This window comes from Mchenga conophoros, linkage group LG4 (assembly GCF_057382185.1).
Source record: "Mchenga conophoros isolate Kocher_MC1m ecotype Shallow Benthic linkage group LG4, M_conophoros_male_GT1.1, whole genome shotgun sequence".
Lineage (NCBI taxonomy): Eukaryota > Metazoa > Chordata > Actinopteri > Cichliformes > Cichlidae > Mchenga > Mchenga conophoros.
Genome location: NC_140529.1, coordinates 13120679 through 13136602, shown reverse-complemented (window position 1 = coordinate 13136602; position 15924 = coordinate 13120679). Strand labels below are relative to the sequence as shown.

The window sequence follows — 15924 nt, the reverse complement described above, 5'->3', positions numbered from 1 at the left end:
AATGAAAAGAAAAGGAACGCTGCTCTGACTTGTACGTACAGGATCCAGACAAGACTGTTGTGCAGGTCAGGATCAACAGACTCCATGTCATCCAGGGTGATGGGTTTACCCAGCAGCTGTTTGTAGAAGGGTAAAGTAAAGCCCCCATCGATGTAGTGGCCATGGAACACTGCCATTCCCATGATACGGCCCACGAAGTGAAAGTATGACAAGTGCTCCTGAAGGCAGACAAAACAAACTTCAGTTTCCAAATGAATAGATGGCGGCGAGTTATCTGCAGACGTGAATGTTCACAGTGTATTTTGGACTCTTCCCCCAGACTGTGCTCAACATAAACACACACCTCTCTGACAGGAGGAATGTACAGTAATATGAAGCTGCTTCTACATGGCAGAAGCAGTAAATAACGAAGGTGAACCTACATCTCAACCACACTACGCAGAGGCTGCTTCTCCACTCACGCAAACATGAAAGTGCTAATTAATGTTAAATGACACCAGCTTAAACATAGCGCAATGACGCCGTGTAAGGTAAGACAAAACGCCAAGAAGTCCCTGATGGCAGCTGCACAGCAAGCTGTTATGAAAGAGGACGGCCTTGGTGTGACAGTGGCAACATCTAAAGGAACCAAGCAAGAGAAAAAAAAATTAGGAGACGAAAAGAAAGAAGGAGAGGAATGAAGGAAGAAGAAAGGAAAGAATGAAAAAGACAAAAAAGAGAGGAAGAAGAAGAAAGAAGAAGAAGGCAGAAGGGGAAGGAAGGAAGAAGAAGGAAGAAGAAGAAAAAATAGGAAATAAGAAAGATGTTTATGTGTGTTTATTTACTTATTTATTTAAGAAAAAGAAAATCCCATCTTTTTTGTGGACACTTGGTTCTAAAAGCATATTTCCAACATGGCTGCAGGTTATATGTGCAACTCACAGGATTGACTGCAGAGTCGGGGTTAATCTGCAGAGTGTAGATGTCATCACGGGAGTACTGGAACAGGCCGTAGTACGGGTTCAGCATCTCATGTGACAGCAGATAGAGCCACTCCCTGCACGGGGGTACAACAAGCATGGAAGAACAGAACAGAAAGCAGTTACACTCTCTGCACTGTAATCCCAGACCTAAACAGGAAAAGCACCTAACAACAAAACAGACGGGTATCAGGAGGCAGATGCCGTATTCACAGTTGGTCAAACTCTTTACCTCGCCACTCCTCCATAGTCGAGCCCCTCTTCACCTCTAAACTTCACCATCAGCCTTTTCCACAAATCCTTTGGCCTCATCTTCATCACCTGCCGATAGGATTCCTGCAACGCAGACACAAACATGTCAGGAACAGTGTCGACTTAGCTAGATGCTGATGTTAGAGTCACTGAGAAGACTCGCGTAATGCTGCGGCCGCTGTCAAAAATCGCGCGTGGCCAGTTCCCCCGTATTCTGGTCATGAAGCACACATACAAGAACACAGCCCTGACCGCTGATCCTACACCTGCAGCTTTTGTGGCCATTGAAATGAAAGGCAATGGCTCAGAAGCCATGTTGAGGTCTTTTATGCTAATATGGCAGTGCATTTTTTTGGTTTTTTAGCAGTTGCTTCCAAGGATTTAGGACGACCTAAATCAGCGTTCCTCCCACGTGCGACCGGCTCACAGTGTCGTGTGGGGGGGATTCATTTAAAGTGGATTAGGGGCAGTTATAATAAACACAGTCGTAAGACTATAATAACACCGCCTCTTCCACAGCCAGGTTCCGCTGTGCCCTCCAGACGGAGCAGACAGCTGAAGGGTGCTGGGGAAGAACTGGGAATGTCTTATCTGCGCCGAAAAAGCACACACGGAGACAGCTCTGACAGTCCACCGCCTAACACTCGCCTGTTCACTCATAATTTAATGCTTCAGCTGGTCTGGAGAAACTATGCAGTTATGTCTCGCTCAACCTCAAGATGTCCTCTGCCCCGCCTCCCCCCCACCTCCACCCTCTCTCTCGCTCACATCGAGATCAGCCAACAAAAATGTCTTCGTTCAGATTAACAGACGTGGCTGTTCCAGCACATTCCAGTGCATATTTTATGAGGGTCATGCAGTCTGTTGCAGGTGTTGTTGTTCTGGTGAAGGCCCTGCACGTCATAAGACACGGGAGGAAAAAAAACGAAGAAGGAGAAAAAACCCCAAAAAACCCTCCCCCGCTGAGAAAATGTACTTCATCTCGAACAAGAGGGTCTGCTTTAGATTTTGAACAGACTGCCTTCACACATCATAGATAACTGTGTGCGTGCGTGCAGGTGTGTGTGTGTGAGAGAAATCGCTCTTACAGCCAAACTGCTATGGGCAACGACCTTTATGGGAGCACACACGGAGAACAGGGGAGAAAAATACCTATAAATAACGTGTGCAATTACAAGCTGCTCAGCGGGTACACAAGTAATTGTGGTAGTTGCTCAACTTACAAGGCATGTAATTTTGTAGCATTATGGAGAAATTGAGGGCATTGATTGTTGTGTGTTTTTGGGGAGGTTTTTTTTGCCAAATGTCAATATGTTGGCTGGAGTTTTAGGTTAAAGGATCAGGTGGTTGTGCAACGGAGCGCATTTATTATTTCCACAATCTCATTTCAAATGTTTCGCACATGCTCTGGCTCTCAAGTGAATACTCTCCTGGTTTAAATCACGTACCAGTTTCTGAACATGCAAGCTTTAGTTGTAACGAGGACTTTTCCTTTCCCTACTCACCTCAAAGATCTCCTCGCGGGACACCTCAATGCGACAGTGGCCGGCCTGAGGCTGCTGCTGAGACAGTTCCTGGCGAAGGATCTTGAGCTTCTGAACAAGATCTCGCTTGTACTTGGGCACCGTGAGGCACTCGGCCTCCTCGGGGAGCTGACCGGGGGACACCAGAGCCTGCTGGGCCTGATCCTTCAACTGGTTCTGACGACTGCAGGGGAAAGATCACACGGAAAGGCAGAGGAAGATGAGAACGGGCCAAAAGAAGGAGACAAAAAGACACACATCGCTTGAGAGAAAAATAAGCAAGCACTAGTGCAAGAATAACAAGAGAAAAGCCAAAAGGCTCAAAAACGTGTACTTTCTTAGTCCTTTGCTGAGTGCAGGGAATGAGGAGTAAACACACTGAGGTCATCTGGTAAGAACATCAAGTCAAACAGCTCCTCACATACACACAGACATATAGTAGGTGGAGGTGGGATTACTGGAGGTAAGACATCACAACGTGCGCACGCATACATTCCCCCACACCTGGCAGAAACCTCGCACACAGAGATGACTGAATTGAAAACTGTCTTTTAAAAAAAAAATACATACTCTGTTGTTTTTGACTCATCACATAAACTTGAGCTAATGTAAGGTCCTCAAGGCCATCCCTCAGAGATGTGCAGGCACATTCTGACAAGTCCAAAAGTTTGTCACCAACAGTCGGCGAGAGAAAAGCCTACACACGCTGTCATACCGCATACTGGCCTACAAAGTAGAAAAGCAGCAACTAGATATTTGGTCAAAAGTAAGTCAAGGCAGGATTTACCGTCTGCTTTGGCATATGGAAAATGTTGTGTGGAAGGGAAAAAGAAAAGCATGGATCTATACAGCTAAACAGAAGAGTCACAGTCGGCCTTCACTAAAGCTACTCCCCAGTCAGTTCTAAAGTCTTACATATCACAACACGAAAATGGTCTTAAAATTAGGCTACGTCCACGCTAATACGTTTTCGTTTCAAAATGCATCTTTTTCTCTCCGTTTTGGCCTCCCGTCCACACTGAGACGCCGTTTTAGTTCAAGGAAAATGCAGCGTTTTGAAAACGCATACATTTAATGCCGTTTTCGCTTCACAGTGTGGACAGCGAACCCGGAGCCTTTTCGAAAAGGATGACACATTTTAGTCGTGTGACCAATTAAACTAAGATAGTAGAGGGCATTATACAGCAGTTGTTTTGTTTGCTCTCAATTTTGACAGTCCTCTCAAAGATTAATATCAGTTTGTACATGCTCCAGATAGCTTTTCTTCAAATTCTTTAATTCTCACTCGTTTTTGCAACTTTGTACTTTTGTGTTACTTGCAGCAACAACTCCACCTCATTGTTAGCCCATTTAAAAAACTCGGTGCTTTTCCTCGACATTTTGCAGAGACGCTTCAAAGAGCCGGAAAGTAAATAAACAGCAGACAGTAATGAGGCAGGTCGAATCTTCTTGCGTTTCACACATGCACAGTACTGGAACGTAAGCGTTTTCAGCCGTTTCAATGTAGACGCACAACTCTGTGAAAACGATAGTTATCCGGGCTAGTGTGGACGTGGAGCGTTCTGAGGCTAGTGTGGATGTAGCCTCAGCCAAATACAACCTGGGATGAATAATAAAAGGTCACATATTGTTACGCTGTGTCACATATTAATACACAAACATTCAGCTGAAATGCAGAAGGAATGTGTAAAAAATTAAGTGCATCCTAATAACGGCACAATGCTGCTGTGCTTGGGATCAGAGTCCTTTTGCACGACCCAATTTCAGCCAAACTTTAGCTGTCAGACAGACGGCCTCATATTTGACTCTAGAATACTTTGGTATACAGAGGAGTTCATGGTCGACTCAGTGACTGTGAGGTGCCCAGGTCCCGTAATAAGCCCAAATCATCACGCCTCCACACCACTGCGTTTGATTTTCACCAAATATGACATATTTGTAATATTACATCCATCCATCTGTCGAATGTAGAATGATGGGTTTTAAAACCAATCTTTCCCAGATTGATGGGCAGCAACATTTGCTTAATTACGATGAGTGCTGGTCTCTTTCCTCCATGGCATTGTGTTAACACACACCTGAAAGGCCCGAACTGACAAAACCTCAGTTTATATGAAGACCCTCACCCTTGCTAATCATCAGTTAACAAACTACACTTGATTGGCAGCACCTGGCTGCCATTACTCTCTTAATTCCTATGAAACCAGTGAAAAGGTTGGATTTTGACACACTGCATCTGCATTGGGCGTTGTACATCTGAAGCCATATTTACCTAATTTTAAGACCAAAGCATTTGAAAATGTTCACAATTAAAGAGTTTCTATGGTTCATTTTTGACAAGTGTTCAGTGTTTTTCTTTATAACTCGCTCTTTAAACTATAAAAGCTTCAAGTTGTGCATTATTAGGAACACGGCCACTTTGATTGACGGGTTGGAGGTGAGTAGGCTGTTCGTTTTCAGTTAAGGCACTGAACTGAATCGTGCGGTTGATGTTTTTTTGAAGCATTTGTAAAGCACTTGTCTGTCAAGAATGATGGCCTGTGGTATGGTTAACTGTAACTACAACCCACCTGTGAGTCTGTGTGACAGTTTGGGTATTTTATTTGATGCTACTTAGTACTATGTCTATATGTTTCAGCTCGCTAGGTAATAGCTTCACCATCTCATCCAACAGAGGTCGTTCACAAAGCACTGGGTGGTCATGTTAATCTTCTTTAGATCTAAATGTCTGCATCAGACTGCTCTACATAAGTATAAAGTAAGCAGAGAATAAAACACTAATGTTTTAATTTAAACACTGCTGCCTTTTAAAGTTCTTACCGCCCGATCAATAGCGAGACTGTGATCTTTGTCTGAGGCTAATGATGACCAAGCTCCCGACTCCAGTGTAGAATACAACTTTTGAGTTTGGTTTGGGAAGAACGCCTCAGAGGGGGGTACACAGCACACACACAGAGTCAAAAGAGCCTCTATGAGGCCTTCACTAAAGGATTATTTACACAGTGGCCTTTTGCACTTCAGTGGCCCGGGGGGGCAGGCATGAGCAGGGTCATAAACACCAGACTGTGGAGCTGAGCACAGAGGGTGGCTGACACACACACATGCACACACCACAGTCTGCGGGCACAGTATGGCTATGTAGGAAGTAACACTCAAAAGGGACGCCAAGGTTAAAACAATCATGTCCACGCCAACTTTTATCAGGTTTTCAGTGAGGCAAAGAAACACAGGGAGGAGACCTAAAAACGTGTCCAGAGTTCGTTTAGCTCAGCACTACTACCTTAAACTATCCACCCAACAGCTTGCATTCCCCTGCACCACAATGACAACTTCTTGAAAAAGTGACTGAGTTTGGTTTTGGTGACTGCCAGGCAGAATCCAGTTTGGCTTTTCAATCACTTCCTGCTATCCCAGAAAGCCACAGGGCCCCATAGGACACTGAAGACCTCCTTGTGAAGCCCTTTATTTCCTGCAGACTAGACTTAGAGGGAGGGAGGGCAGGAAGGGCACTCTCCTGACAGCCCAAAATACTGTAGACACTCAGATGTTGGGAGGGAAGGAGCAGGAGAGGAGGCACAAGCATCTCTCGCTGCACTTTCCCCCATAAATCAAAACGTCCCTGCTCCGTCTCTCTGTCTCTTTCGCTCACAGTCGTCGGCCCTACGGCTCTGTTCTCCTTCCAAAAGCTCACCGAGGAGCACGACTCTGGTGCATGTTACCTGAAGACGCTCACTGCAAAGACAAGTTGTTGCAATAAAAGCAATGTTTTCGCTGCGCAACAAATCACAAACGTCTGAGAGGCTAATATCATTTCTCATGCAACTGTACAGACGGGCAATTCTGCAGCCAGGTCTTAAAACCAGACGAGGATTCGGTTACCTATTGGACAGTGACCTTGACCATTCAAGCGGCTGGAATCTGCAGAGGATTGCAACATCACAGAGGAAGTTTAACCAAAACCACACTCTTGATGCTCAGGATGTTTCTTTAGCAAATAAAAAGAGGGCAATAAACTATAACACTGACAGATGTATATATAAATATATATATATCTCTCAAACATTTTTCTGGGGTGACAGCACACGGAGGGTGAACATTTTTTAAAAATCTGATAGAAGGCAGATGTCTTGAAGGAAATGCATGAAGAATGATGTGTTTTCCAGACTTTTGTCACGAGTTAGAAAGTCATTCCAAAGCTGTGACAGAACGTAAAAAAGCCTATAGATGATCTATTATATGGTAGTTGTAAAGAGAAAGGATTAACATAGATTTATGGAGGTTTTGCATATCTCAGACCAAGGTCCAAGTGTTCTTGAGTAACCAAGACTTAACACACGCACACAAAAAAAGAGGAACCACACAGCACAAGAACTCCAATAACTGCAGACATTTTTCTATCTTACTTTAAAAACACACACCCACTTATTAGCTAATCTTCATATCATAATTTATACACAATCAAAATTCCATTTTTTCTCCTTTATACATCTGGTCATAATTATGCTTATGACAAATTATTATAAACAAATGTGGCATGCAAAGCAACCAATTTTATTTTTTTAACTTTGTTAGGAGGGCCACAGGGCCCAGCTAATCCAAAAGCCCAAACACGTCCTTTGATCCATCAGAAAAGAGAAGGAGGGGAAAAAAAGAAGAAAGAAACATGATCTCCGTGTCGATGCATTCCATCTCTGCACGGAGCAGGAATGAGGTCAGGCGGAGAAAGCCCACCAAAGCGCCGTACACTTCTGCAGCTTTTGCAGAGCAAAGGCCTCTGGGTAATTCTACGGCGGCTGCTGATGCTTCTACGCAGTGTGTGTTTGAACAGCTGCGCAGGGGAAGAAATTCTGAGCATGTGCATCCCCGCACGCCGACATGCACCGAGCGCGGGCCATTACAGTTCCTTCATTTACTTTGGGCATAGAATTTATGCTTCGCCTCCTGGACGTTGAGACGCTGCTCGGCCGCAGACACGCCAGCCTCGGTTTCCACTCTGCTATTTGATGTCTGGCCAAAGACAGCTTTGTGACGGATAGTGTGCTAAAACGCCTTTACGATCAAAACCCTCTGCATGGACTGAGGAATTTGGAAATTTGAAAAGAAAGAGCGTGCGGGGGAAGTGCCCTGTGTATGTATTTCTGTGGGTGAGTGCTCACAGACGTCTGCTCAGCAGAAGCAGTGCGCTGGGTGTTGAACGTCTGCAGGTGGTGAACACGCAGGATCCCGGGGCAAAAACATTGGCTCAGAGGGAGGCAAACTATACGAATGAAGTCTGGCAGTGTCTGCTTGTGTGTGTGTGTGTTGCTGGCACAAAGCCCGACCCTTACCTGACATTCTGACTCTCGATGCCTCCTCGAGAACCATTTGGACTTGGACTGCAGAGACGAAATGGAAAGAAAAATAAATCTTTGCTTTTGCATCGGTCTATTTCACATTTTTCCCCGATTGAAGCGTCCCATGCTTACTTTAGGACTAGATGCAGGTTAGCGGAGAGGCGCGGGTCTGTGAACTGTGTGGTTCGGTTGTTATGATCGACGAAGTACACTCTCCCGGTTGCCGTGTTCCGTATTTCCCATCCCGGAGGTAGAGGACCCAGTTCCTCACAGTTTACATTACTCAGATCTCTGAGGTGTACGAAAACAGCAAACAAAGAGTTAGAAAGCGCAAATTTAATGTAGGGTAGATATGAAACACGTGAAAGCACTAAGCACTGAAAAGAATTAAAGCAGACAGCGGGATTCTGAATGTCTGAGAAATCACTTTTATTCTGTTTTTCTTCTTCCTCCCATCTAAAACTATTTACAGCTGCCCTTCAGCCTTTCAGCTGGACTCCAGGGAGACCAAGACGTTCAGAAATTGCAGCTACGCTGGCGCTAACCTTTCAGTTTTTAAGATTTGGAGCCAAAGTGACCAGAGCCTCACAAGCTGTGGCTCCTGACAGGCTCCTATCTAGACCAATAAAAACATCCTCTATCACTCATAATCTCATTGGATGCAAGACAGAAGTGATCAGTCGTGATTTATTGAGCGAGCGCACTGAAGTCTGTTTCTACACATTTTAGAGATTGTGCATTCTTTCAGAATACGGTAATCAATAAGATGCACATGCCTCAGCGGGTGTTACTCAACAGCCTCTGGTATGACTGAGTGAGACCTGTGTGCTGTTGGCCATGTGGTTCGGGCCTTTCGGTACTCATGCCAGAGGACCGAATTGCTCTCAGAGCCCCGTGACATGGGTCTTCTCACAGCATGTTAGGCTCATAATCAGCTCCAGGTTTACGGCGCACTGCAAGGCGACCGGGAATAACACGAGCTATGGATTCTGTCAGGGGGACCGTGAAGTATAAGAAAGAAGGATAAGTGATTTTGGTGTCTTCCCCATTCCCCCCAATTAAAATAGCCAATTGTCTACCACAGACAGTCTGTGTGCAGTGACCTGAAACTTTTGATTCTAGCAGCATATCATGAAAAGTGGAGCCAAGCAACAGGTTTGACTACATTTATTCTAGAAGCATTTTTGGCTTTAAACTAGTGTTATGTGTATGCATTTGGACGTCCTGTGAAGAATATACCTGGGTACCCTGGGATCGTGCCACGTGCTGACACCTGTCTGAGTGTGGAGGAAGTAAACTTGTCCTTGCTGTGTTGTCCTTTGCTCTGTAGTAAGACAAAAACATACAATTAATCGTTCATTATATGTTCGCTTGAACACTTAGATTAGGCAATTAAATGTGCATCAAATCATCCAGACGAATTTGAAAAAACAGAGTTGAGTTTGTATGCCACTGGGCGACCCCCGTCTGCATTCGAGCGTGATAGACAGATGGAGTTTAAAAAACTGCTCGAGTCAGTGGAGATCCCAAAAGGCAGCCTGAAAGTGGCGGCAGGGAGGGGGTGAGGTGAGAGACAGGGAGATGAACGCTGGAGAGACTGGAGGGGGGGGGGATGTCTGACTCTTTAGTTGGTGAGCTCATTCATCATGGCATGACATATATTTCCATGGAGCTGCTTGCCATGAGAGAGCTCTTCGCTGGCATCCCTTTGGCTGTGCTAGCCTACTTTAATACGCACGTACACACGACCTTACAAACCCACCACTTAGCCGATGAGCGCGCTGCACGCTCGAGGCGCGGGCAGACATCTCTTGGCTCATGCGGGAACCAAAAAGCTGCTGACAGGTTTTACGTGAAACCCCGAAGAATTAACAAAGTAAGGGCAGAGTGAGGACGTACTTATATTGCTGGATTTGTCTAGCTCCAAGTGCGGTTTCAGTTTATGGGCCGGTTCAAGCCTAATCTCAAAGAAACAACATTGTAAAGTCAATTCATAGATCCAATTTAAAAATCAATAAATAAATAAATACACCCTCCCCCTGGAAAGTCATCTAAATAGGCCAGATTGGGTCTTTTTGGCAGGTCTGTTCTGTCCTGCAGGCTGTACAATGAACCCCCCTCGCTCTAGCTTCTCCTTTAATTAAGCCACAGGATCCTTAGAGCTTTATTCAGACATGCTAAGCAAGTACAGGAGGCTTTCTCACGGTCTTGTTACACTGGCTGTATGTGCAAATGAAAGGTCACTCTCTGAATCAGCAGCTTTTGGTGTTATCAGAAAAAATTGAATGAATTGATGCCTAAACATCATAATCTTTATTTGTTTTCGGTCCAGCCGAGGTTGCTTCTTCTGGCACTCATGTTAACTCGATTAAGAGAAAGAGGTACAGAGATGGGGAGCAAAGGAGGTAGAGGACCAAGCATAGCAATGCTTGGAGCCTCCTAATCTGAGGGACTGAGGGCAAAGCTGTGATACGCTTCTATGGCTCTGGCTCCCAAATCCTGCAGATGATGTTACTGTGAGGATAAACAAAATTCCCTTGAGCTGTGCAGGGAAACACAGCCTGTGTGTGTTTGCTTTTATATGAATGCGTTTGATTGTCTGCTTCCAAAAAAAACAAAAAAATCAGGGGAACAGAGGGGGGAAGACTGTGTCTGCAGCCAGCTTTTAACAGTTAGATCAATTCAATTAGATGGTCTAAAACGGAGCCAGTATTTCAGGCTCCTTGTGTCGAACTGCAGAGTCATGTGAGCAGCGGCCGACTGAATGAGGACGCAGATTAGCTGGGCTCAGCGTTGAGCAGGGAGGAGGGCCAAGCAATTAACACAACAGCAGTAGAATGATGGCACTATTTGTTGTGGAGGCGGCTTTCGCTGGAGATTTATCTGCATTAAGATTAGAAAATCTGGGTCAAGTGCAGAACTATTAGCACAGTGCACTGAATTATATCACTTTTTTTTAAAAGATTGGAAGACTATCTTTTCAGAGAACTCAAGTTCAACTTCACCATTTCAAAAGAACTGAACTGATTAGTCAGATTAGTTAATAACCTGTTTGTCTGTCAGGAGGAGTAGGAGTTTATGACTCTTGCCACCAGTAAGAATGATTTTATTATAAGTGATAAAAGATATAAAAAATTCAGAAAAGAAAACAGAGAAACAACAATCAGAAGATGCCCTATGAGCAATGGCTTGGCGACAGTGGGAAGGAAACACCCCTTTTTACAGGAAGAAACCTCCAGAAGGACCAGGCTTAGGGAGGGGCAGCTATCTGCTTAGACTGGTTGGGGGTGAGGGGAAGAAGAAAGGACTAGAGACAAACTGTGGAAGAGAGCCAGAGATGAATCACAACTAATGATTACGTTCAGAGTGGCGAATAAACAGTGAAGAAGAAATGCCCCGTGCATTATGGGAAGCCATGACTCGTATAGGAATTCTTTCAGTGCATTTGCAGCAAATGATGACAGTTTGTCAATCTTCTGCAATCACTTACTCAGAACGGTGCACAACCTGCAAAAAGCATGTAAATGTGACATTTTTAGTCTTTTCACCAGGCTGTGCGCATGTTCACAAATACTAACCGTATCCCTCGGGAAGGTCAGGGTGCGTGTGCAGATGGGTTCTGCTCATGTAGTTGCGGTGCCTCTGCGAACGGACCCGTCTCTCCTGCGCTCGCTGGTCGCCGTTGCTCGGCGGTAACGCTGTGGTGGGCGTGGCGCCGTTCGTGCTAATAGGCGTGTTCTCGTCCACAATGCAGCTTAGAGGACGGCCGGGGCTGGAGTACTCCGATGCCGGCCTGAGAGGGCAAAAAGGCAGGTAGGAGGAGTTCAATAATTAACAGAAGAGTGTGGCTGACGTCAGAATCGAGTAATAAATACAAAAGAGGTTGCTTGAGACATTAAAAAAAAAAAAAAAAAAGAACCTAAGAAGAAAAGGCAGAGGAAAAAAAGAGATGCCTTCATTTCTGCTCTTCTCAGCTCCTCCGTATCATTTAACGCCACTGTCTGAAGCAATTTGTCTGACACCTTTTTTTTGTTTTTTTTTCCCCCCTTCAAGGAGCCCACTCAATTTTTCTCCAGAGCTCCCCAGTTTGGGAGCACTGAGGCCAGTGATGTGGATTTCCATCAGCCTGCTGCTGTTTGATTTAAGAGGTCTGGCTTTGAGATTCTGCAGAGGCTGCAGAGTGTACTCACCTGGTAGGCCTCTCCCACTGTGTGGTGCGTGTGATGTGGTTCAAGTACTGGATGCGCCCAGACGCGGTCCTCCTCTCCTCCCAGCTGGCAGCAGAAACGTACACAGACACAGCACACGGTTAAGCAGACACAGAAGCATCTAGTAGACGCGCTGCCCCCTTTCACTACATGCAGATATCGTATTCTTATATGAATTTCAAAAATAATATCTCTTCCGAGAAGACAAGAGAGTTCCCCGACTCACTCACCCATCTGGAAGATCATTGTCAAACAGCCGACTGCAGTCCACCACAGGACCTCCTGTGCCTATCCGGTCCCTCGACTGCAGGCTCACTACAGCAACACATGGCAGACAGATGCGCGCGCGCACACACACACACACACACACACACACACACACACACACACACGTGTTACTAGACTGCAGCTCACAGCGTAGGCACAGATATTTTATCCATGCACAAAATGGAACTTTGTGTCTTTAGTAGAAGCAGGGAAAAGGTTATTTCTTTTTAATTTTTTTTTTTCAAATCAGAGGTATGCTGAAGGGTCTGGTTAAACAAAAATGCATTTCCTTCCAGATCTTTTTTTGTTTTTAAACTTCTGCCGGGAGCACGTGGTAAATCTGAGCTTCAGTGATGTATTTTGTGTGTGACAAAAGAAGCAGATTTTCAAGCAACATTTGGCAGGTCGCATTCATTTTGAGCTGTTTATACACGTGAGAAGCAAAACAGAACACTGCGATTCTTCTACAACCTCTGTCAAAGGAAGTTATAAAGTATCACCGGATAGTTTTACAGCGGGCACACAAAACCGTACTCACCCACTATCTGGCCCCTGACTGTGTCGCTGTCGTTGGGACTCAGTTTGTTCAAGTCTAGTCTCTGATCTGTTCAGGAGAGAGTGAGAGAGGCAAAGAGGAGAGGAAGAAGCCAATCAGACAGACAGGAAATGAGAATAGAGATGAAAGGAGGAGTAAAAAGAACAAAAGAAAAAAAAAGGATTCATCAACTTCAGAAAGACATGTAAACTAGCGTGTGTTGGGATGTATTCGTCTCCCCGCACACTTTGGATAATTCCCACTGCTCTGTATCATTTACATCACTCAGAGTCTCCGTCATTATCTGTCTCTCATTCTTCTGTCTGCAGACCACAGCTTGGCTGTGCCCTGGAACAGATGGTCTGCTCCGTGGAACAGCCACTGGCAGTAAAAAACAAAAACTCACTGAGCATCGGTACAGAGCGGGCTTCAGTTCAAATGCTGGGGTCAAACATTTGACAAATTTCAGTACAAAGCCTGCACTATTCCGCTCAGCCTTAGCGTGGACATGAACTTCTGCCAAAGTCTGGAAACTCTTTGTCTGAACTTCTTAAAGTCTGCGGAATTTGAGAGTGAGTGAGAAACGGAGAGAGATCAGGCGGAAAAGAGAGAAAGGAAAAAAGAAGTTGCCTGCAGACATGAGAAATGCCACTATCTGCTCTCTGTTGTCTGGGTGTCATGCAGATCAGCTCAGGATGTGTGTCTAGACTAAACAGGGACCAAAACTGGCAACGGTCGAAGCGTTACGAGGCTGGCCGGAGGTCAGCAGCCACTGACAAAACAGAAAATGTACTCGTGCTGAGGTTGGATGAAAGTGTATACATGTAAATACTTGCACAGTCATATACAAGAGGACATGAAACATAAACGTTGCAATTATGTATAAATGTTACAGTCAACCCGAGACGCTCTACAATTATACACAAAAGTTGTACTCTGTGCCCTCGGTAAGGCTTGTGGAGGGGACTGAATGGCAAGTGCTGGTAAAAGCACACACACAGACAAAAGAATGACAAACGCACACAAGGGGAGAGACCACAACACTACATATCTATGCTTACACTTAAATAGCTGCACAATTATGCATGTCTGCGTGAAATGACCGGTTGTCTAGATCGGCAGACGGAGATAGAGCGAGATTAGTTACAATGGCATTTGTGTGTGTGTGTGTGTGTGTGTGTGCGTGCGCGCACATGTTCCCAGTCTACAGAGGAGACTCGAGGAGAAACCCGAGGGGTGAGGAGAAGGCCAGGAGAGAGAGAGGGAGAGAGAGACAGCGAGGGGAAAAGCGGGAGGCAAACCACTCACAGCTGTGGCACAAGGTTCAGGTTTCCTGTGTCCCTCCAGGAAAACAACAATGTCAGGAGCTTCTAGGAAAACTGGTGGGATTCTTTCACGGTTCTGCCTACAAGACCGCAGGCCCATGGAGCAGGTACTGGCTCAGACTCACTCCAGACCGCTTTTGCTGAAGCTACAACAATCTGGCAGGGCTTTTATATAGGGAGCCATTAACTAAGACCTTCGTCTCATTTATCCAGTTAGCTTCTGACATGAGACATTTTTACCGTAATTGCTGGGTGATGTTAAATGGCTCTTCCTGTTCTGGCAGGGGCAGAGTGCTGACCCCTCTCACACCCCGGTCTGGCCTCTGTCAGGCTTAGCGAGTGAGACAGGGCACTAAATGGAGCCACTCTAAGTTGCAGTCGCGTAGCTCTGGCAGCAGCGGTGTGGACAGATAGTCCAGCTTCAGTGAGCTGTGGAGGTCTGATGGCCGTAAATGACAATTTAACTGCTGTCATCTTCTCCAGCAGATTGTAATAAACCGAGTAAATCAAATAACGCATAAAGAGCTAATAGAAAAAAAAACTGAGGTCATCCAGACATATTTTAAAGTACAAGATCCAGATAAAATAAACCTCACATCAGCCTGCTGTTGAGGTTGGCCTCCTCTGCCAGCTTTCTTCCGATTGGCTACCCCTGGCAAACAAAAGCTTTGAACAGCATGTGGGTGGAGCCCTGTGACTGAGATGACCATATTAGGAATATCTGCTCTTAACTACATCATACAGAGCCACGAGCACAAAAAACAGTCTGAAACTGAGCCTTTAGCATTTGTCACACTACACATGTGTGACAAGTATAAGGAAAACTGTAATAGATCATCTTTAAAGTTTGTGATTTCATACTTGTTTTCATTGAGATCAAGTCCCTCTGTCTCATTAGCAAAGCACAGGCTAATCCTAGCAGCTGCTAATTAATGCAATGAACATATTAACAGTCAGTTTGGAAGGAAAAGCCCTCTTTTAAGTGTGAGGAGAGCAAGAGTTCTTTAAATCTCAATTTTAAGGAAGTCCCGTTAAAGAAAATGTCTGAAAAAACAAAGATTACGGATATCCTGTTCCACATGCATTATAATTTAATGCAATATATTAAGTAGGAGCCTGACAGTGTCTCTGTATGTATTAAGCAACTGGATGTCAAGGAAAAGTACAATGCAGCAGTATTTTAGCATGTTTATTATCAATTTTCACAACAACCTGGAGAGGACTCACGTTTTAACCTGTATTCATATCTTATTAACACATTTAGTCTTCAGGACCTTCATTATCTGAATCAGAATTATTTTAATATGTCAAATATACATTTCGTAATAATCAACCGACAACTATTAGGAAGCATCCTTCTATTAACTATGCTCCAAAATATTTTACATTTCTTTAATTCCTGGGAATTTAGTGCTCCTTTAATCAAAGTCTCAGCAGAGCTACACTGACCACCCCCTCCCCTGAGGCGGCCTTAAGCCAAGCCGGAGACAGATTTCCTTCAGCCTGTTCTAGTCTGCCCTCA

General features: G+C 44.9%; 1 protein-coding gene across 2 annotated transcripts in view; it reads right to left on the bottom strand.

Annotated features, from left to right (window-relative positions):
* The window catches only part of LOC146575645 (E3 ubiquitin-protein ligase SMURF2), a 54079-nt gene that overhangs the window by 5009 nt on the left and 33146 nt on the right, over positions 1 to 15924 (bottom strand). For both annotated transcript variants that reach the window (XM_085270429.1, XM_085270430.1), the window contains 11 exons: positions 13081 to 13146; positions 12506 to 12590; positions 12258 to 12341; positions 11646 to 11860; positions 9307 to 9391; positions 8200 to 8358; positions 8062 to 8109; positions 2717 to 2918; positions 1192 to 1295; positions 922 to 1036; positions 40 to 218 (listed from right to left, as the gene is read on the bottom strand). In XM_085270429.1, the coding sequence (XP_085126555.1) occupies positions 40 to 218; positions 922 to 1036; positions 1192 to 1295; positions 2717 to 2918; positions 8062 to 8109; positions 8200 to 8358; positions 9307 to 9391; positions 11646 to 11860; positions 12258 to 12341; positions 12506 to 12590; positions 13081 to 13146 (1342 nt within the window). The remainder of the gene's footprint in view (positions 1 to 39; positions 219 to 921; positions 1037 to 1191; positions 1296 to 2716; positions 2919 to 8061; positions 8110 to 8199; positions 8359 to 9306; positions 9392 to 11645; positions 11861 to 12257; positions 12342 to 12505; positions 12591 to 13080; positions 13147 to 15924) is intronic.